The 26,867-nt window shown below is 42.2% G+C and overlaps 1 protein-coding gene across 10 annotated transcripts in view; it reads right to left on the reverse strand.

Annotated features, from left to right (window-relative positions):
* Positions 1-26,867, reverse strand: part of CPEB3 (cytoplasmic polyadenylation element binding protein 3) — a 306,673-nt gene that overhangs the window by 12,329 nt on the left and 267,477 nt on the right. For 8 of the 10 annotated variants that reach the window (XM_060191970.1, XM_060192023.1, XM_060191963.1 and 5 more), the window contains one exon: positions 13,904-19,801. The exons of 1 other annotated variant lie outside the window; for it this stretch is intronic. In XM_060191970.1, the coding sequence (XP_060047953.1) occupies positions 19,574-19,801 (228 nt within the window). In that variant the 3' untranslated portion in view covers positions 13,904-19,573. Of the gene's footprint in view, positions 1-13,903; positions 19,802-26,867 lie in introns of those variants that run through there. One more of the 10 variants, XM_060192020.1, reaches the window with a different exon arrangement.

Here is a 26,867-nt window from a genome sequence, read left to right on the forward strand (position 1 = left end):
GCTTGAAAGCCTTTTGCATAACCATTATGCTGCCTCCCCAGCCCCCAAAATCTGCTTTTAACACAAGCCCACAGATTGTTAATTCGGGCTAAGAATGATGCAGCCTGCCAGGGGACTCAGTGTAGCACTGTTATTCTTAAGCCTGAGAGCCCCAGTTCGATTCCCTCCCCATCTCATTCCTAGCTGCTGTGACAGAAGGAAAGAGGGAAAGAAGCCGCAGCACTGAAGTTCCTTCAGTGTACTGGGGGCTGGACATGATCCTGTGTCTAGCACATGGCAGAGTTTGATTTTCAAGCTAGATTGAATCTGGGATCTTTTGTACTTAAAGCATGAAAGTCTTCTTGCATAACCATTACATTATCTCCTCAGCTCTTTTTGTTTGCTTTTTGCTTGTTTATGAATTGGATTTACTTAATTTTGGAAGTTCTTAATATATTTTTGACATAACTTATAAGACACATTTTCTTCCACATTGTATCTAACTCTTTTTTTCTCTCCACATCATCACAGCTTCTGTCAGTGTGGGAGGGGCCAGGCTTGAACCCAGCTCACGCACAGGACACAATAGTACACTAAGTGAGCTATTTTGCTAGTTCACAATGTTCTGTTTTAGAAAAGAACTAGGATCTTTTCCCCCCAAGTAGGATCCATCCCATGTGGCACAAGGATGGTCCAACATGTACAAATCACTTAACATGCCACATCAACAAATAAATAAATAAATAACATCGTTTTAGGAGCCAGCTGGTGGCGCACTTGGTTGTGCGCACACATTACAGTGTGCAAGGTCCCAGGTTCAAGTCCCCAGTCCCCACCTGCAGAAAGAAGCTTCATAAGTGATGAAGTAGGGCTGCAGATGTCTCTCTTTATCCCATCCTCCCCTCTTGACTTCTCTGTATCTAACTAAAGTAAAAAACATTTCTAAAAATCACATTGTTATATTGTTATAGCAGTAGATGCTGAGAAAACATTTGACAAGATTCAACACCCATTTATGGTTTTAAAAAAGAGAGAGAAAGAAATTGAAAATAGAACTTCCCTCAACATAGTAAAGGCCATACACGACAAGTTCATGGATAACATCACACTCAGTGGGGAAAAACAAGGCTTTCCCCTACTAGACCTTGACAAGGTCGTCCACTGTCACCACTGTGACTCAGCATAGTCTTACCAGTTTAATGAAAGAAGAGCTATGAGAGGAATCCAAATTAGAAAGGAATAAGTTAAACTATCAGTTCTTATAGATGACATAACTGTATACTGAGAACACTGGAGACTTCACCAAAAAAAAATATATATACTAGAAACTGTCACTAAATTTAGCAAAATGGCACAGAGCAAAATCAATCTGTTGGATTGTTGGAAAAGTCATGATGTATTATATTATAAATCTGTGGAATTTCTTTACACATATGATGGGTTAGAAAAAAGGTAACTCTTGTCTTTCTATCCCCCCCTCTCAGTTTATGTCTCTGTCCAATAAACAAATTCCAATGAGGCCAGGTGGTGGCGCACAATACAGTGTGCAGGGACCCAGGCTCAAGCCCCTGCTCATGCAGGGGGAAAACTTTTCTACAGGTGAAGTAGAGCTACAGGTGTCTGTCTCTCCCTTCTACTTTTCCCTCCCTCTTCCCTCTATCCAAAAATAAGTGTTAAAAAAAAACTTTTTTTAAAGGGCAATTGAACCAAAAAGATAAACTACCTAAGAGTGAATCTAATACAGCAGGTAAAAGACTTTTGAACATTGTTAAGAGAGAACTGAAATAATGTCCCTTGCATGGATTTGAAGAAGAAATATAAGAGACCACCCTAACATGCAATCTGCAAACTCAATGCAGTCTTTATCAAAGTTACAACATTTTTTTCCACAGAAACTGAACAAATGATGCAAAAATTCATTTGGAGCCACAAAATCATCCTGAGATTAAAAGGAAAAAGAAAAAAATAATAATCATGTTCCCTGGTTTCAACTAATATTACAAAACAATAGTCATCAAAACAGCATAGCATTGGAATAAAAACTGGTATGCAGACCAATAAAACAGAATGCCCAGGGGTGAGTCCACATGTATAGGACATCTAACACACAGCAGAAGAGCTAATCGTTTGATGGGGGAAAGGGAAGTCTCTTCAACAAATGGTGTTGGAAAACCATGCGGCCACGTTTAGAAAAATGAAACTAGACCATGGCTTAACACCATACACCAAAGATCTTGATATTAGGCTTAAAACTAAAATACATAGAAGAGAAACAGTAAAACTCTTCAGGACCTTAACATCAAAGATATATTTGAAGACTCAACCCCCACGGGCAAGAGGAAAAAACTAAAACAAGAATACGGAAATGGGAATACTTGTAACTAAAAAGCGAACATCAAAAGGAAATCTCCCAAAGATAAGTAGATGATACAGTAACTGGGAGGAGATATTTACACATGACACATCTGACAAGGGATTATTATAAAACACCTTTAGAAACCAGTTCAAATAATTTCAAAAAGTGGACAAAAGCTCTGAACATTTTCTCTGAAGAAGATAAATGGCCCACTTCACTTAGCATTGGCAATTGCAAACTAAAACCATAGATTCCACCTCACACGCTGGACTCATGAAGTCTACCGTCTCAGAACTTTTACCCAGCAATTTCAAGTCCCATGAAAAGGCTTTCAGCCCTTCTGGGGAAGTACTTAGTCTTCTCAGGACTCTTATGGGAGCAGGCAGAACACATCACAAGTACTGACTTCTAGATAGTCCTCTAGAGCAATGATCCGTGCAAGGATCCCAGTTCAAACTCCCGACTCCCCACCTGCTTCACAAACGGTGAAGCAAGTCTGCAGGTGTCTGTCTTTGCCCATCTCAGTCTTCCCCTCCTCTCTCAATTTCTCTATGTCCTATTCAACAGAAACAACAACAATGGAAACAATAATGGAAAAAAGGGGACCGGGCAGTAGGGTAAGGATACCGCTCCCCAGCTCCCCACTTGGAGGTGGTGTTACTTCACAAGCAGTGAAGTAGGTCTGCAGGTGTGTAACTTTCTCTTCCCCTCTCGATTTCTCTTAACTACCACCAATAGCAGCAATGATAACAACAACAAGGGCAACAAAAACAGCCTCCAGGAGCAGTGGATTCATAGTACAGGCACCAAGCCCCAGCAATTACCCTGGAGGCAAATAAAATAATGGAACAAGATGGCCCCTGGTAGCAGTGGATTTGTATGTAGTACAGGCACTAAGCCCCAGTGATAGCCCTGGAGGCAAAAAGATACACCTCCAACAGGAAGGGAAATAGAAGCAAAACTAAACAAAGGCGATTACATCAAATTAAAAAGCTGCTAGGGGCATGGGGTACAGCACACACCTTGCAGTACATTCATGACTTAGGGGGTTCAGCTGCCACATGGGAGCATTGTGTGTGTGTGGAGGGGGTAGGTATAAGCAATGGAATTGTGTTCTGGTGTCTCCATCTGTCTCTCCCACCTTTCTATCCTCCCCCACCTTTAAAACTGTTAAATAGATCACCAGGAGTGGTGGAATCAAGCAGAGGCAGATATTCTCATGAGACATATCTGATAAAGGCTAATAGCCAAGATACGTGAAGAACTCATTGAACTTGACAACAACAAAATGGCCCCAAGGTTGGCAAGATAGCTCTCCTGAGATGGTGACTGCTTTAACCCAGGTTCAAGCCTGGCTTCCACTGTGATCATTTGCAATTTTAGGACAGCTTTGATGATGTGCTGTCTTTGATGATGTGTCTGCCCTTCTGTCTCTGTCTGGAAAAGTTAGCCCAAAATGGTGAAGTCATGACAATGACAAAACAGCTCTTAAAAATTGGGAAGAGGGGAATCGGGGTAGCACAGCAGGTTAAGTGCAGGTGGTGCAAAGCGCAACGACCCACATAAGGATCCCAGTTCAAGCCACTGGCTCCCCACCTGCAGGGGGGTCGCTTCACAAGCGGTGAAGCAGGTCTGCAGGTGTCTTATCTTTCTCTCCCCCTCTCTGTCTTCCCTTCCTCTCTCCATTTCTCTCTGTCCTATCCAACAATGACGACAACAATAACAATAATAACTGGAACAATAAAACAAGGGAATAAATAAATAGGATCCCAGTTCAAGTCCCCAGCTCCCCCTCCTGTGGGGGGGGGGTCACTTCACCAGCGGTGAAGCAGGTCTGCAGGTGTCTTATCTTTCCCTCCTCTCTCAATTTCTCTGTCCTATCCAACGACAATAGCAATAACAATAATAGTAACAGTAACGATAAACTGGTCAACAAAAGGGGGGAAATGGCCTCCAGAAGCAGTGGATTCGTAGTGCAGGCACCGAGCCCCAGCAATAATCCTGGAGACAAAAAAAAAAAGTTTCACTGTCAGGCAGGGGTAGATAGCATAATAGTTATGCAAAGAGACTCTCATGCCTGAGGCTCAAAAGTCCCCTGCACCACCATAAACCAGAAAAAGAAAAAAGTTTCACTCATTTAGTAACGGATGCGCATTAAGAGGACACACTCGAGTCTGTGGCTCGCACCCGAGTCTGACTTACAGAAACAGTAAAACCGTGTGGTGCCTCTGTATCACGCAGTAGACAGAAGGACTACTGATACAAGGAGCCATCCAGGTGAATCCCTAGAGTTACGCTGGCCGAAAATAGCTAGATGTTATATATTCCCCGTGTACACTATTTTTGAAGTGAGAGTTAAACTGAAGCAGACCTTAGTGGTTCTGGTTGTCAGTGGTGGATGGACCATGAATGTTCCTTATAGTGATGAAAATGTTATCTATTCTGTCTGTACCAATGCCATTACTTTTGACTGTTACATTTAATATACCTTTTTGCAAAACTGGAAACTAGGTAAAGAATACATAGGACAGGGACTAGGTGGTGTCACACCCAGTTGAACGCACATGTTACAATGCACAAGGACATAGGTTTGAGTCCCTGGTCCCCACTATCTACCTCTTCCCTCTCGATTTCTGTCTCTCTAATAAATAAAGATAAAAAAATTTAAAAGAATACATGATTTCTAACAGTGTAAGAATTTATGATAATCTTGAAATAAAGTTTAACAATGAAAACCCAATGTGAAAATGAAACCAATATCCAGCTGTTGGATATGAAACATGACTTTATAAGCATGTCCTGTGAGAGCAACTGGCTTTTATGGTTTGATGTTAAACAAATTGGGTGGAGCAATTCAGATTCTTTGCTGCTCCATGTCTTCCCCCTCAAAAGAATAAAAATTCCTTGGGGGGTGGGGGTGGACAGTGGCGCACGCGGTTAAGTGCACATAGTATTAAAGCTAAGGACCCACGCAAGGACCTGGGTTCACAGGCGGTGAAGCGGGTCTGCAGGTGTGTATCTTTCTCTCTCCCTATCTCCCCCTCTCAATTTCTCTCTGTCCTATCTAGCAAAATGGAAAAAATGGCTGCCAAGAGCAGCAGATTGATAGGGCTAGCCCCAGCCATAAACCTGGAGGCAAGAAAGAAAGAAAATCCCTCCTGTATTTTCAGAGGCTCAAGGAATAAGCAGAAAGAAATTTGGAGGTGGGCTGGAGAAAGGGGAACAAAGACATTTCAGTTTGGATGGCTGGGAAGTCAAGCAGCTGGCATAGATAGCAGAGAGCTAGAAAGAAGTCTGCTCAGTCACTATCGGGCAGTTCCAGACATGCTGCCTGGAAAGAAATTTCAGTGAGTCCAAGCATCACTTTTCACCGTTTCAACTCATTTTCCTGTTTGTGTCCCACTGAAACACAGCAAAGTGCAGAGAGTGCAGGGCACAGCCCAACGGGCACTCACAAACTGAACGTACCTATGTAGTCAACACCCAGACCAACCAAGAAAGTTACCAGCCCCCCAGAAGTCAGCTCAAGTCTTCTTTCCGTTACTCCTTGGCCCACTAACAGAGCAACCGTGTGTTACTGATAGGTGCCTGCTGGGGCCTGGATTATTTTGGCCAACATTAAGTTTGAGCTTCTTCAGTAATGTGACATGAACTCGGGGATCTTTTCCACTCTTAGACAGTGTTCCATGTGTGGATATGATAGATACAGCTTTTTTTTTTTTTTTTTTGCCTCCAGGGTAGGTTGTTGCTGGGGCTGGGGGGTGCCTGCACTATGAATCCACTGCTTCTGGAGGCCATTTTTGCCCTTTTTTTCTTTCAATTTTTTTTTTAATTTGACAGGACAAAGAGAAAGAGAGGGGCAGGGGAGATATGAGAGAGAGAAAGATATTGACGCCTACAGACCTGCTTCATAGGCATACCCCTGCAGGTGAGGAGCAAGGGCTCGAACCCAGGTCCTGCTGCATGGTGACTGAGTGTGCCACTGCCTGGCCCCCTTTTGATGCCACAGCACCTGAGTGGCTTCTAGCTTACCATCAGTGCTACTGTGATCCTCATCCCTTTGGGTAATAACACCAGTGAGTAAAACGCTGACTCACTGGGGGTTGGGTGTTAGCACAGCGAGTTAAGCGCACATGGTGCAAAGCCCAAGGGCCAGTGTAAGGATCCTGGTTTGAGCCCCGGCTCCCCACCTGCAGGGGGTCGCCTCAAGAGCAGTGAAACAGGTCTTGCAGGTGTCTGTCTCTCCTCCTCTGTCTTCCCCTCCTCTCTCCATTTCTCTGTCCTATCCAACAATGACAAAAGCAATTATAATAGTAACAACAACGATAAACAAGGACAACAAAAGGGAAAAAATGGCCTCCAGGAGCAGTGGATTCCTAGTGCAGGCACTGAGCCTCAGCAATAAACCCAGGAGGCAAAAAAAAAAAAAGTGGTCAGGCACACAAAATAGCAACTCAGCTTGGGGACCTCCCCCTCCCCCCACAAAACCCACAACACAGCCATGGTCTCTCCGGAATGGCCCACTCCACTCACATGACCCTCACACATGTGACTTCTACTCGTCAAGTGCCAATTCAATGGAAAAGGAGGGGATGTTTGCATTTGGGGGAAAGACAGCCTTGGGGAGTCGGGTGGTAGCGTAGCAGGTTAAACACACGTGGTGCAAAGTGCAAGAACCAGCATAAGGATCTCGGTTCAAGCCCCTGACTCCCCACCTGCAGGGGAGTCACTTCACAGGCAGTGAAGCAGGTCTGCAGGTGTCTTTCTCTCCCCGTCTTCCCCTCCTCTCTCCATTACTCTCTCCTATCTAATAATGACATCAATAACAACAATAACTACAACAAAATGAAAAACAATGGCAGCAAAAGGGGGGGGGGGAAACTCAGCCCTGAAGCTCTCCAGTTTGGACCACACGTTGCTCTTTTCTCAGGGAAGGAAATGGAAACAAGAAGCCAGCAGGGCAAGGATTGTGTAAGTGGAACTCTGGGTTAACTGGTCGGTCGTCACAACCAGAATATGCTCTCTTGGACCATGTTTGAGGCTCAGAACAGGCTCTGGACAGCAGTCGTCACTGGTTGTGAATGCCAGCAGTTTCTTTGATAGAGACCTACCTTTATAAATCGAACATTTTGGACATTAGTCAAGCTATGACAGGTTTGGAAATCTTCTATGGGGGAGGGGCAGATATAAAGTTTCCTCTTTTTTTAATCTGTTCCCTTTGCCCTTCAAACTGCAGATTTTTTTTTCTTCCAAAGTGGGGTTTTGTCCCTATTTGATTAAAGATTGAGTCAAATTCTGGAGAAAAATAAAAGAGAGAGATAGAGATTGGGGACAGAGAGATGGTGGATGGTGTAGAAGATGGCTCTTTTCCCGGGACTCAGACAAATTTAACTTTTAACCTTGCTAGCTACCTTTCTCATGATCTGCTCGACCCTTAGACCTGATTTCCCGGCGCCTTCTGTGGGACACGGTGACCTGAGCTAGGCTCCCTAGGACCTGTCAGACCTCAACTGACTGCAGCAATGAAAACTAGGGCTGAACTCCCGGTAACCGACTCATGAACTTTCTGGCCTAGCGTGTTCTCAGCCCCAGCTGATAATTGCTTATTTTGCAGTACCTAGATATATCTTTTTAAAGATTTTATTTATTTACTAATGAGAAGATAGGAGGAGAGAGAAAGAACCAGACATCACTCTGGCACATGTGCTGCCGGGGATCAAACTCAGGACCTCATGCTTGAGAGTCCAACGCTTTATCACTGTGCCACCTCCCGGACCACAGTACCTAGATATTTGTCCTTTATGCTTATATCACCCTAATAAAACCTTGATTTGTTTAAACCTACTCCAAGCTGCCCCTTAGCCAAATCCTTTATGCCGAATCGTTTATGCGCTGCAGCCAAAGCCCCTTTTTATTATAGTTACAACGCTTTTCCTTTTATAGAATCTCACTGGATTTAGGCTTGAGCTCTAGGACCCAAGTAGGAATGCTTATTTTCCACCAAACGGTTCAGCCCCAACCACTATCCAGTGGTTTGACCAGTCACAGCAAAGAAGAAAATGGCATAACCTGAGCTAATCCTTGAGGCACTGGAATTAAATGTGGAGATGACTGTACGTGTAATTATGCCAGTCTGTTTTTTCGGGATGTGGGGTGAAGGTGGGGAGAATATCGCTTGGGCTTCACCACTCCAGGCCTACTTTGTCAGACAGAAACACAGAGATAGGGGACTAGGCAGTGCTGCACCTGGATAAGTACACGTTACCATGCACAAGGATCCAGGTTCAAGCTCCAGGTCCCCATGGGCAGGGGAAAAGCTTCACGCATGAGCAGTGAAGCAGTGTTGCAGGTCTCTCCCCACCTCTCTATCTACCCCCTTCCCTCTCAATTTCTCTCTGTCCTACTAAAATAAATAACAGAGTTTTAATAATACTTTAGAAAATAGGGCACCAAAGGAAAAAATCTTGGGATGGATTATGAGGGCAGATGTTCAGCTTCACTGGGGGTGGGGGAGTGGGGTGGAATGGGACACAGACCTTCGGTGGTGGTTATGGCGGGAATATACACTCCTATTAACATACTGTCTCACAAGTCACTATTAAGTTTATAAGAGGGGGAAAAATGGACAATGTCTCAAACTTTTGTTGCACAGACCATATCTCTGAGTATATGTTCCTTCCATCTAAGTACTTACAACTTCAAATTAGTAATCAGATCGAATTTTAACAGTGGGCTCAAACTGTTAAAACATTTCAAATTATAGCAAAGTCTTGTGTGCTACAGCAAATCCTAACAGTGGGATTTTCAATCACCCAAATAATTTGATTATAGCAATAACTATTGCTTTCTTAAACCCTAAGACAGCAGGAACCTCCTGCTTCCTCTATAGAGCCCATATTTCCTCCAGTCCTGGAACCTCTAGGGTGGGGCTCACTTTCCTGCATGCTTCTCTCAGTTCATACCAACTGATACTGCACCTGCTGATTCCAACCTAATCAATGCAACCAGTACCACCTAAGCATGCTTCACTTTGGGATGTGTCCAGAGAGGTCAGATGTGGAATGTGAACCCACCGGCTTCATTACTCTGATGAGACCTTTCCTAGCTCATATGACTTCTTAAATTCATTTTGGGTGGTACACTTCTCAACAAACTTCAAAACCTAGATACAGACCAGGGTCCAAGAGATGGGGCATAAGTACATATATCCAGAAGTTGGGGGAAAACATATACCTTAAAGCAAAAGTGCACAGTAGTTTGCATTGAGTCAATAAATGTAGCAAGCAAGCAGAAAGACTTAAAAAGACACCATAAAGTACCTAATGAAACAGTTTCTACTTAGGCCTAGCTACCCTCCTCACCTACCTTCTATTGCACATCCTTCAATCACTCCAAAGCTAACCCTGTAAGGCAAAGTAAGGACTATAAAAGCTGAGTAAGAGCAAGAGACTGGTATACTGTAATAGTGACTTAGTCACAACCAGGCCACCCCATCACCTGGGGCCCTAGTTGGGAAGTCCTGGGATTCCCACACAGACATGATGGCCCTCTCACCACTGTCACTGCTCATGTCCATCAGAAACAACATAATGGACCCCTCTGTGGGCCCCTATTGAACCTGGCCCTCAATGTGAATCAACAATGGTAGGGAATGTTCCATTCTCCGATGGGAGGTTGGATAGCATAATCTGCCTATCACCCCAGCATGATGGGTCCTGAAATTGGTGCAGCCTGGAATATTACTAGCTGTGACCACGGAATGTGAGATCAGACTTACAGGGATGCAGAGGTTATATAGGGCCCTGTGCTGAACATGGGCTCCAGATCAGATTGATGGGGTTTACAGTTAACAATACTTACAGACTTTTCCCATATTGGGGAGCTACTCTCTTCCCTGATCCGGCTTTCAGGTCCTTTTTCCAACCATGACAACATTCCCCCAGACAATAGCTTAGGTCACCTGCATATTAGATGTCTGACACAGGCAAAAACTAGTTGGGTCATGGGCCCCCTGGAATATACCTAAAATAGACCTACTAGCTTTTTCCAAAGCGGAGACCCCGTATCTCCATCCATAATATTCTTGCCTTTAGGTTCATTATTAGACTACAATTTGTTCTGCTTTCTTTTTTTAAAATTTTTTAATTTTTAAATTTATTTATTACTGGATAGAGACAGAGAGAAATTGAGAGGAGAGGAAGAGGGGCAGAGAGACAGCCCCGCGTCACCACTCATGAAGCTTTCCCCCTGCAGGTGGGGACCAGGGGTTTGAGCCTGGGTCCTAATGCACTGTAATGTTTGCGCTTAGCCATGTGCGCCACCTCCTGGCCCCTTGGTCTGCTTTCTATCTTAACTCTTTTTCAGCCACCAGATTCCAGATGCTACCATAATGCCAACCGGACTTCCCTGGGCAGATGACCCCACTATGTGTCCTATAGCCCCACCTCCCCAGAGCCCTTCCCCACTATGGAAAGAGAGAGACAGGCTGGGAGTATGGATCGACCTGTCAACACCCATGTTCAATGGGGAAGCAGTTACAGAAGCCAGACCTTCCACCTTCTGCATCCCACAATGACCCTGGGTCCATACTCCCACGAGGTTAAAGAATAGGAAAGCTATCAGGGAGGGGATGGGATACGGAGTTCTGGTGGTGGGAATTGTACCCCTCTTATCCTATGGTCTTGTCAGTGTTTCCATTTTCTAAAAACTTATAAAAAAAAACTTTTAAAAAGTAAAACACAGCCCGAGAGGAGACACCACACCCAGTACAGAAGCTTCCCTCAGTGTGTTGTGGGCTTGGTCTCAAACCTGGGTCATGCCCATGATAGCAAGCCTGCTCTTTATATCTAAAAACCTTTAGCAATACAGAATTCTAGTTGCTAGTAGCAGTCCACATTCAGAATTGTATTCCCTCCCTAACACTATGTAATGGAACAGAAGATAAATTTTCACTTAGCCATACCAATGATTAAATCTCTCTAGTCATTTATCTGTGGAGCCCCACTTGGACTTCCAGAATTAATATGAAGATGAGTTTATCTTTTATTTTTATTATTATTATTATTATTTTGCAATCAAGGTCATTACTAGGACTTGGTGCTTGTACTCCACTGCTCCAAGCAACCTTTTTTCTTTTCTTTTTCTTTCTTCTTCTTCTTGTTTTTAATCAGAGCACTGATCAACTCTAGCATATGGTGGTTGGAGGATTGAATCTGGGACTTTTGAAGCCTCTGGCACGAGTCTCTTTGCAAAGCCATTATGATATCTCCCCTGCCTTTTTTTTTTTTAATGATAGAGAAGAATAGGGGAGAAGAGAGAAAGCAAAAACATCTGCAGCACTGTTTTACCTCCTGTGAAGCCTCCCCCCGCAGCTCAGGAATGAGGTTTTGAGACTGGGTCCTCATGCACGAGGATGTGTGTGCTTTACCAAGTGTTGCCAACACCCTGCCCAATGAAGGTGATTTTAAACTGAAGACGTAAGGGCAGGGAATTAGTACAGTGGTTTATGCAACACTGTCATGTCTCAGGCACTGGAGGTTCCAGACTTGATCCTCTGCAGCACTATAAGCTAGAGCTGAGCAGTAGTCCAATTAGAAGAACAATCAACTGAAGACAAGCTAGATACAAAAAGAAGCTTTTGAACTTTTCTTATCTGGCAGAAATTTCTGAAAGTAAGTTTGAAATATATGCTCTCTTCTTGGGGAGTCTGGCCAGAAAAAAAAAGAGACTATTGTCTGCATAAGCATAAAGACATCACAAACTCTATCTCCCACTTTTTTCCTAGAGACCACTGATCTTTCCTAAGTAAATCATTTGATCATCCCATTTTGGCCCCTCCGTTCCCCTCCTCCTATTAAGTTATTTATTTATTTCCTTTTGTTGCCCTTATTTTTTTTAATTTATTTTATTTATTCCCTTTTGTTGCCCTTGATGTTTCATTATTGTTATTATCGTCGTTGTTATTGATATCGTCGTTGTTGGATAGGACAGAATGAAAGAGAGGAGAGGAGACAGAGGGGGGGGAAGATAGACCTGTTTCACCACTTGTGAAGCGATTCCCCTGGGGTGGGAGCGGGTGGGTGGGGGCTCGAACTGATCTTTGAGCCTCGTGTGCTTAACCCGCTGCGCTACCGCCCGACTCCCCTCCTATCAAGTTTTTATATGAAAACCCTACTTTTATTGAGGGAGTGCCTTCTTTTGTGCTCCTCATATGTGAATAGGCTATATTTTATCCTGCTGACTTTGTGCCTTAGTCTGAAGGCTCAACCACTAAAGTTCAGTTTCCATCCTCATTTTCAGGTGTTGAGTTTTCTTTTCCTTAAAGCAGATACTGTAGCCAACACTCCCTTTCCAGTCGTCAAGGTCTGTCCTGCAGACTCTCAAAGCACCCTCCTGACCCTAGAAACAGCAAGCTGCTAGTTAACAAACTCCACTTACCTACCCCACCCCCTTCGCTCAAGTCATCATTATCATCCCAACTTATCACTTTTTTTTTTAACCTAGGGACAAACGTGGGCTCCAAGTCAGCCCAGCACCCAGAAGATTGGGGTGCATCCTTGGCTCAGTGTATACTGTCAATCCAACTCCAAGGGGGACGTAAAGCGTAATGGTCCCCTCCTCGGTTAAGGAGACGAGTGCAAGAGGGTTTCAGAGTTGCAAAGAGTGAGCGCACAGCCTGGGGGCTGCGCAGCCCCAGCTCCCCAGGCCAGGGGGGACGTCCCCCCAATCCCTCTCGCTTTCACTTACCTGCAGGGCGGCAGCAAGGAGGGAGCAGGGCCACCGCAACAGGACAGGGGCAATAGAAGGGAGGAGGCGTACATTGCGGCTGGGGTGGGGTTGCTCAATGCAGAAGGCTGGGGGGCGTGTGCAAAACCCTGCATCCCGCCCCAGTCGAGGCTCTCGAGGACACCCCCCCCCCCCCCCCCCCGCCCCGCAAACCCAACCCGCCTCGCGCCGGGCTCTCAGCACCCCTCCCGCTCCTTGTCGGCCTGGAGAGCTCCGCCCCGGAGCCTCCTTAAAGGCTGAGCTCCGCCTTGGGGGCTGGACGCCGAAAGCTCCAGAGGGTTCTCTGGTGCAGCCACTTGGGATCCACTTTCTAAAAGGGTTAAAGTCAGTGCCTACAAGTTCCTAGCAGATCCGAAGTCGGTGTGAGAATTTATTATTATTTTTTTAAGACTCGATTTCTGAAATGATAATCTGGTGTAAAAAATATTAAAATGAAGGGGACATACTTACATTTTCATTGACTTTCTTAGCTTTAATTTTGAAAATTGGTTCCATGTGGCAAGTGCTGGTATTAAAAAAAAAAAATCGCACCTGTAAAAACCTTGAAGCCAATCCACAATCACACCCAATGACCCAAGGATCAGATACCTTTCTGTTTCACATAGACATTGTTTTAATGAGTGCTATGTAGCCTGTGACCCAGAAAAGGCCTTCCTAAAGGGATTTGCTCCACCCCCCCAAACCCCCCCACCCCAAAGCCAATCAAGCCAACTGGGATGTTACCAGATGCAATCCATCAACTCCAAGCTACTCCTTAGCAGATGCAAAGGATGACAAATGTCAGTACTTCGTACAACTAGATTTAATAAGTTGTTATTACAGAAAAAAAAATAATAAGTCCAAACTACAAAGTTTAAGCAATTGTAAGCAATAGCTGCATTGAGCTCCATGGTTAGTCACAGTACTGCAGTTCCATACAAGCACTATTAGTCCAAGCCCCAGAGGCGGAAGCTGATAAGGGTTACTAGCAAAAAAAAATCTAAGAGAACAAGTAATAAAAGATACAATACAGTTCAAATTAGTTATTAGTTGAAAAACAAATACAGAGATCTTAGCTGTGAACACTCTAAAAGTTATGTCCATTATTTCGACAGCAAAAATACAAATACCTAATACTTTATACCCCAACAGAACTAGATCCATAAAGGAGAAAGAGAAGTTATCTCATATTAGCACCCAGATTTTCTGCTTGTTGCTATTAACTTCAACAGCATCATACAAATTTAAACACCACCCCACCCCTGCAAACCACAAACCCACTTCTTGAACCATTTTTGGGGTATAAAGTCAACAGCATTAATTATAAAATATTCTGTGGTAAAATGGAACACTATTGCAGCTGAGATAGAGAAATTTGGTTATTATTAAAAAACAAAACAAGAAACCCCAGAAAATGTTAGCTGACATACCATACAAACTGGTGAAAAAACAACTCGTACAAATAAGCCATTTTAAACAAAAAGATACTTTTTTTTTCATTAGTCTGTGATTACTAATCTTTCATTCAGACCTTGCAAGTAGAGATGTCACAATACTCAAATATTTAGGTAGGAGCTTTATCCAGTTAAATGCCATTTTGTTGCTAATATAATAGATAAAATGAAAACTAGCAGGTATTTGCTAGTTGCATAAATTAGCAGAATTTAGCTAATTGCATTCTGCATTAGGCCATGCATGCCTCACGAACAAAGTATAAAACATAAGATATCGGCAGAAATCTAAGCATAACCTTCAAGCCACTAAAGCAAGAATTTCCCGATTTCTTCTGTTCCTAATCGCTTATTTGAAGGTAATGTAAAATTTCAACGAGTGGTACCAATCTGAGTTAAAATTTTACATCACAACTTGAGCTAACCTATATATTATTTACAAAACTGAATACATAGAGCATACCCAAGAGCCAACTCTGGACATGTGTTTCTCTAGGTTACTGAGAACCTTGTTTCCCTGGCAGCAGAACTAGGGAAGGTCATCAAGAACCAGGAGAAACACACCCTCAAATCTAGAGCAAGTCATTGAATGTTCTGTTTACGCAACACCAGTTATATGGGTTATTTTTGTTTAAGATTTTAGGTGTCATTCGTGCTGTCTTCACAGGTGGGTGTTGGAAAAAAGAGGACAGACAAATCATGCTTAGAGTGATTTAAACATGTTGCCACTACGAGGAGCAAACAAGGGTCACCATAACAAGGAGGAGGTGAAGGTGGAGGAAGACAAAGTCTGAGGCTGTCCATATACAGTGGTGACGTCTGAGTGTGTTTCCTCAAGGATACATTCGTGCCCAACAGGCAGGCCACGTGGGAGATACTGTCATCCAAATCAGCTCTGTAGCAGGTGGTGTCTTCTCGGTAAAATTTCTTTGTCTCTGGGACATCACCACTGTAAATGTATGGAAAAGATCTGGCCAGGGTGAAAGGCACTGTCTAACATATGGACAGCAGTTGGTGGCAGATTCTCACACACACAGACACAGACACACACACACACACACACACACACACACACACACACACACCATAGCACATACAAGTGCATATACAGAACATAATGAACAGTTGGGGGGGTGGGGGAAGCAATGTATTATTTCTGTTGACCTAGCCAGGTTTTAAACCTGGTGGCTTTTTTTTTTTTTTCTTCAGAGGGGTGACTTCATTATCAGGGTCACAGATTTGGCTGCACCTGGTGTTGTATGACTCCACGGTGACATCCCTAGAGGAATTGTACTGTGACATCCCTAGTCTTACACAAAACCACTGTAATTAAAGGAAAAGGCTTGTTGAAAATCTCACATGTTCTGCTCATTCTGTCATTTTATTACCCAATTATCCATTACATTTTCCAGTCACTTTACATAACCAACCATTTTCATCCTTGTCACACTATTGTAAACCACATCAGCAAGTTAATACATAAAGCTTTGCATTTCAAAAAACTAGACACTTTAGTAACAATATTACAAAGGTTTTTAGCTTCAAAAATAACTGAAAATGAAAAAAATAAACTTTTAAAGAATTAGCATCATAAAATTAATTTATTCCAAGTAAAAATACAAAATAATATTATGACATTGACCAGATATGAAAGTCCCTCCCAGAAACAACTCTATTAATGATTGAGAAAGCACTCCTTAAAGAAAATACGAAATAAAATGAAAAATATGTAAATATGTTTAATTTTTTTTCCTTAGCAAAAAATCTTTCTAAAAATAACAATGAAAATTTGTCTCAGTACAAAGGCTACATTACTATTGAAAAAATACCAGCATGAAGGAAAGGTACATATTTGACAGTAGAAAAATGATTTCAGTGAATCACAATGTCTAAAGTTTGCAATGAAAATAAATCTGCAATAAAGATTTATGCCTTTTTTCTTTTCTTTTTTTTTTTCTATTTTTTTTATACAAACAGTACAAACAGTATTGCACATAACAACAAATAGTCGAGGTTAGGTTATAGCCTTCAAAAAATCGACTAGTTCAAGTGTCACATCAAGGAAAGGCCTCAACAGGACCTGTGATACCCAGGGGCTTCCCAGTCAAGTTGCAGGTCAGAACACCTCTGTGTTTTAAAAAATAATTTTTTTTGAAGGACCCTCTCTTTTTCATATAACACTAACAACTGGGGGACACATTTATTTACAAAACAAAAGGGAACATGTTATAATTTAATAAACTAAAAAAAGTTCTCTTTTTAAAAAAATACAAACAGAAGAACTCTTTCACAATCCTGGTCAGTCGTGCACAATCAATGCTTGATTATAAATATACAAATTAAGGGAAAGGAGTTTCCACCATCTATTCACAACTTTCAGCACCAAATAGAGTTTATTTTTTTGTGACCTATTCTTCATGACAATGTTTTTTTTTTTTTTGCCTTCACTTTAGCTTTACTCTTTACAATCTTCCAGCTTAAAAAAAAAATAACAACAACAACAAAAAAAAACCTGTGTTATTTTAGTACATGAAAGAGGGGCGCTTCTTCAAAAAGTTTTGCTTCTTTCACATAATCAGGTAGATTTCAGTAGGTTAGATATGATCTTTAATATTATAGTTATAAAGCTCTAACTTCTTCATTTTCAAAAAACACAAATAAGCATGAAAAAAATAAAGTTACCCATCTGTTAAATCATTTTTTTCTTGCAGAATTAAATTAATATATATTTTTCTGAATAAACTTACTTAGAAAATATCATTTTTCTTTCCTATATTTCAAAATTGAGGTATTGCAAAAGATCATGTCAGTCAGAAAGCATGCCTTTTTCCTTAAAAACAAACAAACAAATCTTCGGCCAACTTTTGAAAACTTTCTAGAATACAAAAAGTAGTAGTGCATAACAAAATTTTTTGTACAGATGAAAAAACAAAACAAAACAAAAAACCACAAACATAGAAAAAAAACAAACAAACAGAAAACCACAGCTGGGCTAGAAAAAAGGTAATTATTCCCCAAAAAGCCCAGAAATAACTGCAAAAGGGGGAGAATTCTAATAAGCATTTTTAATCCAGTAAAAAACTATTTTGCTTTTTTTTTTTTTTTTGAAAATAAACTATAGTTGGAGAGCTGGTAATTGCAACTAAACACTGGAGAAACAAAGCAAAACAAAACAAGCAATATTAACTTAAGACTGTACAAGGACATCACAGCACATAAAACACAAATGACTTAAATCTAATCTGCAGTGTCATATCCAGTCAGATTGTCCCCAGAATTCCAAAACATAGGAAGATTAGAAAAAAAAAAAAAAAAGATTTACACAGTCTCACAATCATTGTGTGTGTTTATATATTACTATCTGCAGCCCAAAAGTGAATGCTAAAATAATGTCCATGCTCGTACTAGCAGGTCTTAATTCTATTCAAGCTTTACAGGAGAAATCCAGGGAATTAAGTAGTTAATTTCTCTCCCAGACAATCAAACCTGCCCAGGCTGTATTATTTCATACAGGCATTTCTTTAGCATCACCATCACACAATTTTCTTAAAATGTGCCTAGTTTGTCAATCTGACAACTTATCTCTATATACTGTATATATTCCTAGTGTTTGTAAGCTAAGATGAGCTCTTTGGTTTTCTGGACAAGGTCTGAAGCTATGTAAAATGGTGCAAGCACTAGGAGGTTGTAACTAAGAGCTCATGTGTTAGTTAATAATATACCGGTTAGGAACTGTAAAGTTCGTTAATGTCTGACACAGAGGCTTTAAACAGTTAAATTTGATCACAGTTAGACATAATCACTTTACTATATAAAATAAATTGCACAATATATAACAGAGCACCGCAAAGTACTTCATCTACCATCCACAAATTTGCTTTAAGAATATCCTACACCTAGGTTTATATTGGTTGTAATATAGGTCATTCTGTTATGGGTCTTCTTAATTTCAGAAGCATTCCATTTATTGAGGCATGCCTTCCTCCAGTCAATCACCAATTCTTTGAATGAAAAAAAAATCTTTGAAAAAGAAATCAGTACTGTATAGCTTATATAGATTTCTTAATTTGTGCATTGTGGGAAGGTTTTTATACTAGACATTGGATATAAAATTTATTGCATGCAGCAACCTGATTAAGTAAACATGCAGTCAGAAATAGTGACCTTCCGGTGAAGCTTTCTGAAGTCGGTTCTGATCTCCTTTCAGCAGCTGATTCTATCCCTAAGTCACAAAAAAAAAAAAAAAAAAAAAAAAAAAGGTGTTGTTGGGCTTTCTAATTGATACTTTAGCCTGGATAGAGTATTATGGTATTAATAATACCATTTCATAGCAGCAAAAGCTATTGCAGCATACATGTATATAACACTAAAAGATCTAACCAAAAATCCTCCGCAAAATGGAAATCAAACATGAAGGAAACAAAAGATCCAGCATATGAGGTATCCTTACATGTCAAAATCGAGAGCAACTAAAAGGCTTATTTTCATTAAGGGTTATCCTTACTCTAAATGACCCCAACTAATGATTGCTGAGTTGCTGTGAAGTTTTTGCTACACCTGCCACCTATTCGCAAGTTATTTGTACCTTTGGTAAGTCTTCTCCTAGGGGCAACTCTCTAAATTTCTGAAAATAAGTGCATGCTCCAGTTGAAAACAACCAGAAGAACAACACAACAAACAAAAACATCATGGATGTCAACCTGGTGGCCGCTGATGAGAATGGCAGTCTAGGTACTGTCACGAGTGACAGATCAGGAGGAAGAAATCAAGGTACCAAGCAAAGGTGGGAATCAAAGTGCAAATCAGTACCATTACACACTCTGAAATTTTGCATTATACTGGACACTGAGTTCAGTAATATGACTGTAAATAATAATTAATAATAATAAAAAAGACCCATTTCTTCTTTAAAAATCAAGAACGAATGCACAGATTTCCAGAACGCTGTAAGCCCTGAGGCAGTGCCCTCTCTTTTCCCTCCTTGTTAGCTACTCCAGTACTTGTGGCTGGGTCTGCCCTGGGTTCAGCTCCAGCGGAATGGGACGTGACGAGGGCGGTCTCCTCCCTCCTTCACCAGTGGTTTGTGGAACTCCCGCCCAGCTCGGGAATGTATGCTGGCCCAGCAGTATTCGCAGTAATACTGCAGACAGGTGACGTTGGCACAGAAGAATGGGGCAAACTTCCCACCACAGCGCGTGCCCTGGCACTCATCACACATCTGATCATCCAGCACGTATGGCTTCACTTCCACCTGGACCCAAAGAGAAAAAGACGTGGGGGGGGGGGGAAAGTTTAGCAAAGCTTCCTTCTTTTTGAGAGTTTACAGAATAGAGTAATGGTGCTAATAGGGTCTCAGCCACATGCCTCTTTGATTGCAACTAATACAGAACAGTAGCTAAGAGTGGACGCTTCAGGAATTTACTCCTAGATTTACAGGTTGTGTGTCTTTAGGCACATTCTCAACCTCAGGGGCCAGGTGGTAGTGCACCTGCTTGAACACACATATTACAATGTGCAAGGACCTGGATTGAGCCCCTGCTTCCCACCTGCAGGGGAAAAGCTTCATGGGTGGTGAAGCAGGGCTACAAGTGTCTCTCTGTCTTCTCATTCTCTTATCTTCCACTTCCCTCTCAATTTCTGGATGTCTCTATCCAGTAAGTAAATAAATATTTATTTATTTATTTTTTTGCCTCCAGGGTTATTGCTGGGGCTCGGTTCCTACACCATGAATCCACTGCTGTTGGAAGCCATTTTTTCCCTTTTGCCTTGGTTGTTTTATCGTCGTTGTAGTTATTATTATTGCTGTTGTTGATGTTGTTGTTGTTGGATAGGACAGAGAGAAATGGAAAGAGATGGGGAAGACAGAGAGGAGGAGAGAAAGATAGACACCTGCAGACCTGCTTCACCGCCTGTGAAGTGACTCCCCTGCAGGTGGGGAGCAAGGGGCTCGAACCAGGATCCTTATGCCAGTCCTTGCACTTTGGGCCACTGCACTACCGCCCAACCCCCCCCAAATTTTTTAACCCTGCAAATTCTCATCCTGTGCTTGCTTCTGTCTGCTCCATGTGTATATATCTGGACAGTAGATATAACATTTGTATCCCTACAAACTAGGTAGAGAGAGTCTAATCTGTCTATCTCAAAGAGTGCTGGTGATGATTAAGAAAGCTGAATCCTGAAAGCTGGGCAACTTGTGATAATAGATAATAAAGGATGAGCATTTCAGTGAAAGGAGGAAGCATCAGGAAAAGTAAGACAAAGGCAGAACAGATATTTGGCCAATAATTTGATGGAAGCCAGGCCTGAGGGAAGGAGTTTCACAGGTTCTAGATAGGTATGATCTCCATGGCCCTGGGCTTCAATGTTTTCACAATAGAAATTTCCAAAGACAGTATTGTATACAACAGGTGTTGCAGGGAAATCAGAGGACTATGAGATGTTAAGAAGCCACTGTAATAATTAAGGTGTTTTAATGTTTTAGACGTTTTTTCTTTCTTTCTTTTTTTTAGCCTCCCCCCCCCCCCCGTATCACCTTAATCTTCCCCTACAAGAAGAAGAAGATTCAATACTTCAAGAGCAGTGGATTCATTGTGGAGGCACCAAGCCCTAGCAACAATCCTGGTGGCACTTTGTAAAAGAAAAAAAAAGTTTCTCTCTTTTTTAAATTTTAAAATCTTTTTATTTACTTATTCTTAGATGGAGACAGAGAGAGTGAAAAGAGACAGAGAGACACCTGCAGCCCTGCCTCACCACTTGTGAAGTTTTCCCCCTGCAGGTGGGGACCAGGGGGTTGAACCTGGGTCCTTGTGCACTGTATGTGTGGGCTTAACCAGCTGTGACACCGCCTGGCCCCTAAAAGAAGTTTCAATAGAGAGATTTTCATCAAAGCCCCCTTCAGAAGCAAGGAGAACCAGTTACTTCAGGGGGACCATTCTAAAATAAAGCAAAGCTGTATTAAAAGCAAAGGGAGGAACCTGGGTTCAAATCCCCAGTTCTCACCAGCAACGTATTTAAAAAAGAAAAAAATCATTACATTCTTTTTTAAAAAATAAGATTTATTTATTTATTTCCTTTCGTTGCCCTTGTTGTTTTATTAATGTTGTAGTTATTGTTGTTGTTGCTATTGATGTTGTCGTCGTTGGATAGGATAGAGAGAAATGGAGAGAGGAGGAGAGAAAGACAGACACCTGCAGACCTGCTTCACCGCCTGTGAAGCGACTCCTCTGCAGGTGGGGAGCCGGGGATCCTTAGGGGATCCTTACGCTTACCGTGCACTTAACCCACTGAGCTACCGCCCAACTCTCATCATTAACATTCTTAACAGTCCATGAGTTAACTTCTTGAAAGGGCCATGAGCTAAGATCTTCCATTCTCAAAAATTTATCCCAAAGTCGGCAAATCCCCTGTTATCTCTCTCTCTGATTTTTCTCTCCATCTTTCCCCTCCTCCGTATATTCTCTGTCATCCCCTTGCCTTGGGAAGTAGTTTACTTATTTGCTTTTACATTTCCTGTTCTGGGGGTGTTATTCATTATAACCCAAGTGTCATTACACTAGGACTAGCAAGCAGGAGCCATAGTGAGAAACTGCAGCCTCGTTAATGATATAGAATGACCCAGTGAAATTTCATTTATTTTTCTTTCAGTAATCTACAGGCTTTAGGAGTTGTCTATTTTCAAATAGTATCAATTTTAAGGACACCTGAGAAATTTTTTTTTAATGTCATTTATTTATTAGTGAGAAAGACAGTAGGAGAGAAAGAAAGACAGCACTCTGGTACATTTACTGCCAGGGACTGAACTTGAGATCTCATGTTTGAGAGTCCAATGCTTTACCCACTGTGCCACCTCCTGGACCACCGCCTGAGAATTTTGTAATCTGTGTTTTCATGTGTAAAATACATGTGTAAAATTACATTCTTGGACATAAAAGTAGACTTTGACAATAAAAAAAATAATAATAATAAAAAAAAAAGGAGAACAAAAGCTACCACAGTGCTGCCCTGCATCTCCTTCCCTGAACTTCCAGAAAGGAACATCTAATGTTTTCATCTTGAGCACTATCAATGAGCACTCAGGAGGCAAGTGTGATCAGTCACCCTGTCAGCATCATTCTGAAAAAGAGCAACCACTCAGGCTTCTGGGACTGGCAAGACAAGACCCTTGGATTTTAGACATGAGGTGACTGCCTGACCATTGCCTGGCCTCTAGCAGGACACTACACAGGTCTGCCAAAGATTTGACATTTTGCTGTCCCAATCTAGCCTTCCTTCTGAAGGCCCTTTTTTTCTCTAGCCAGGAACTCTGAGTAACACCCCCATCAGCCAGTCAGATTATTTTTACTTAGCGAGGTTCACCTGCTAGGACCTATACCAGCTCCTGGCGCTACTCTGACTCTACTCCTCCTCCCCCACCCCAACCTGGAGAACGAGTAGATGAGCTTCACACGTCTCTTATAGGGGCTGGGTGGTGCACATGTCACAATATGCATGGACCCAGGTTTGAGTCCCTGGTTCCCACCTGTAGGAGAAAAGTTTTTTGAGTGGTGAAGGAGGGCTGCAGGTGTCTGTCTCTCCCTCTCTGTCTCCCCTGACCCTCTTGATTTCTGGCTCTCTCTATCCAACAAATAAATGGAAGATAATAATTTTAAAAAGACTTCTAAAAAGGATGGCATTAAGGATGCTGGTTCAAGCCCCACGGCTCCCCACCAGTAGGGGAGTCACTTCACAGGCGGTGAAGCAGGTCTGCAGGTGTCTATCTTTCTCTCCCCCTCTCTGTCTTCCCCTCCTCTCTCCATTTCTCTGTCTTATCCAACAACAACAACAATAACAATGACAACTATAAGCAACAAGGGCAACAAAAGGGGAAAATAAAATAAAATAATAAATAAAACTGGTTCTGGCGGCCCATCTGTAGGGTTCAAATTTAAGCCATGCTAGTCGTCGTGCAATGGTTAGGCAAAGTTCTCAGCCATTCTGAGCCTCTGTTTACACATCTGTACATTGAAGGGAAAGAAAAGTCCCCACTTTACAGGGCTCCTCTGAAGGTTAAATAAATTGTATCACATAAAGCAAATAGAACACCACAAACACTGAACTGAATAGTTATCATTACTACTTCTTTCTTTCTTTTTCTCTTTCTTTCTTTTGCCTCCAGTGTTATCACTGAAACCTTGTGCTGGCACTAAGAATCCACTGCTCCTGGTGGCCATTTTTTCCATTTTACTGGATAAGACAGAGAGAAATTGAGAGGGGAGGGGGAGATAGAGAGGGAGAGAGAAAAACTGACATCTGAAGACTGGCTTCATCACTTGTGAAGAGTCCTCCCTGCAGGTGGGGAGTAGGAGCTCGAATCTGAATCCTTGAACAGTCCTTGCACTTAGTGCTATGTGTACTTAACCGGGTACACCACTTCCAGGACCCCTCCATTTTCTTTCTTAAAAAAAACTATTTATTTATTTATTTATGTATAAAAACAGAAATTGAGAGGGAAGTGGGAGGCAGAGAGGGAAAGAGACAGAGAGACACCCACAGCTCTGCTTCACCACTCTTGAAGCTTCCCTCCTGCAGATGGGGAGCAGGAGCTTGAACCCAGGTTTATGCACGCTGAAATGTGTGTGCTGTAATGTGTGTCCGCCACCACCTGGTTCCTGCTTTCTCTCTTAGTAGAGGCCATCAAACTCACACCTGGATGTGTTCACGACTAATGGGACTGTGCACTGGCTACTGAGTTCCAGGCAGAATGTTTCTCTCCTGTTCTTTCTTTACATCTTTAGAATTCAGTTCACATTACATTTTCCCATTCCTGAAAAGCCCACTTTTTCTTAACATAAAACTTTTTTAGAGCAACTAATTTAGTGGCATTTAACATATATAATACATACAATCACCATCTCTATTTGGGTTCAGAATATTTTGATTGGGAGTAGGGCAGTAGTGCAGTGGGTTAAAGCGCAAGGACTGGCATAAGGATCCCCGTTCTAGCTCCCTGGCTCCCCACCTGCAAAGGAGTTGCTTCACAGGCTGGTGAAGCAGGTCTGCAGGTGTCTTTCTCTTCCCTCTCTGCCTTCCCCCACCTCCATTTCTCTCTGTCCTATCCAACAACGACAACATCAATAACAACAACAATAATAACTACAACAATAAAAAACAAGGGCAACAAAAGGGAAAATAAATATTTAAAAAAACTGACCATAAAAAAAAAAAAAAGAATATTTTGATCACCCAAAAGGAAACTCTGAACTCACTAAGCAGTTACTTCAACTTCTTGCCTTTAGTTAGTCCCTGGCAACAACTAGTCTGCTTTCTGTCTCTATGGATTTAACTGTTCTAGATTATATATATGGAGAGACAGAGACAGAGAGATACTACAGCATCAAAGCTTTCTTCAGTGTGGTGGGACAGGAGCAAACCAGGGTTGTGCACATGGTGAAGCAACACACTATCCAGTTGAGCTATTTTGCATGCCCCTGTATATTTTACACAAATAAAATCATCTAACATGTGACCCGTGTCTGGTTTCTTCTCCTTACAATGTTCTGAGTTTTGTCTATGTTAGAGCAAGCAGTCGTATTTCATGGTTTGTTTTTTTTTTTTTTTCCCCTCCAGGGTTATCGCTGGGGCTCTGTGCCTACACTACGAATCCACTGCTCCTGGAGGCCATTTTCCCCATTTAGTTGCCCTTGTTGTCATCGTTATTGTTATTGTTGCCATTGATGTTGTTTCGGCGGCTCCTGGAAGCTCCCCCCCTTTTTTTTCTTCTCCATTTTATTAGATAGGGCAGAGAGAAATTGAGAAAGGAGGGGAGACAGAGAGGGAGAAAGACAGACACCTGCATATCTGCTTTACTACTTGTGAAGCACCCCCCCCCCCGGCAGGTGGAGAGCCAAGGGTTCAAACTGGGATCCTTGTAGGGGTCCTCGCTCTTTGTACCATGTGTTCTTAGCCCCGTGGGCCAATTCCTGGCCCCTGAGGCTCATGTGCCTTTCAATGCCCTTGATAACCTCTTTGAGTTCTTTGTGAACAATGTGGGGGTTCTGGCCAAGCCTCATTGTAGCCATGTTAGTTGCATCTATTTTCTCCTCTATGATTTAGGATACTGAGCTTGATGACTTCTTTCAGTGTCAGGGCCTTGGGATAAACTTCCTGCAAGACGCTATAGGCACCCTCTGTGACACTTTGTGTCAATCTGCACAAAGACCCCAGACAGATTCCTATGAAATAGCTAGCTAGGATCTTTTCTCAACAACTCCTCGAAATAGTAGTATTATTGCACATGTCATACTGAGACATGGGTCTCAGGTCTGTTTCTTCTCCAAACTGTTCAGCCAGATTGGGCACATCTCCACTGCCATCATCTCACTGTGGGGGAACCGGTGATTCTGTCTCTGCTCTGGCTTTATCAACTTATCTTATCTTAGTATCAACAACCAGACAACTTTGCATCAATCTCTACAATTTTCTCAATGCTGCTGGATTCTATGAGTGGGAAGGCAATTCTCTTCTCCAAAGCTAGGGACACACTCTGTGATGTCTGGATTCCATTGGCCATAGAGTCAAATCGAGGGACAAGGGTATAGCATAATGGTTATGCAAACAGACACTTATGTCTGAAGCTCCTAGGTTCCAGGTTCAATCCCCTGTACTACCATAAGCCAGAACTGATTAGTGCACTGGTAAAAAAAAAAAAAAAAAAAAAGTAAATAACAGAACCAATTTGATAGCTACATTGGCTTATTCCACTTGGAATCTTTCTTCAGGAGAAAGGGTATTCACAACCCAGTCATACTCAGACTATGTAAGAAACATGGGGTGAGGGAGTCAGACGGTAGCACAGTGGGTTAAGCGCAAGGATTGACTAAAGATCCTGGTTCAAGCCCCCGGGTCCCCACCTGCAGGGGAGTCGCTTCACAGGTGGTGAAGCAGGTCTGCAGGTGTCTATCTTCCTCTCCCCCTCTCTGTCTTCCCCTCCTCTCTCCATTTCTCTCTGTCCTATCCAACAACGATGACAACAATAACAACAACAATAACTACAACATCAATAAAACAACAAGGACAACAAAAGGGAATAAATAAAGAAAAATTTTAAAAAAAGAAACATGGGGTGAGGGGTGAAGTTATCAGTGACTGTGTCAGAATTCTAGGGAGCAACACAAGTCCACCAACACCCAACTCACCCACATCCCCTACTCCCTCCCGGCCGCCCAAGTTAATTTTCGCATTTAGTGCATGTCACCATTCTAACTCCATTCTTCTCTCGTTTTTTAATTTCAACATAATTTTAAAGGTATCTGAGGATTAACTTTTGTAGAATTTATTTT

The sequence above is a fragment of the Erinaceus europaeus genome, chromosome 1 (assembly GCF_950295315.1).
Source record: "Erinaceus europaeus chromosome 1, mEriEur2.1, whole genome shotgun sequence".
NCBI lineage: Eukaryota > Metazoa > Chordata > Mammalia > Eulipotyphla > Erinaceidae > Erinaceus > Erinaceus europaeus.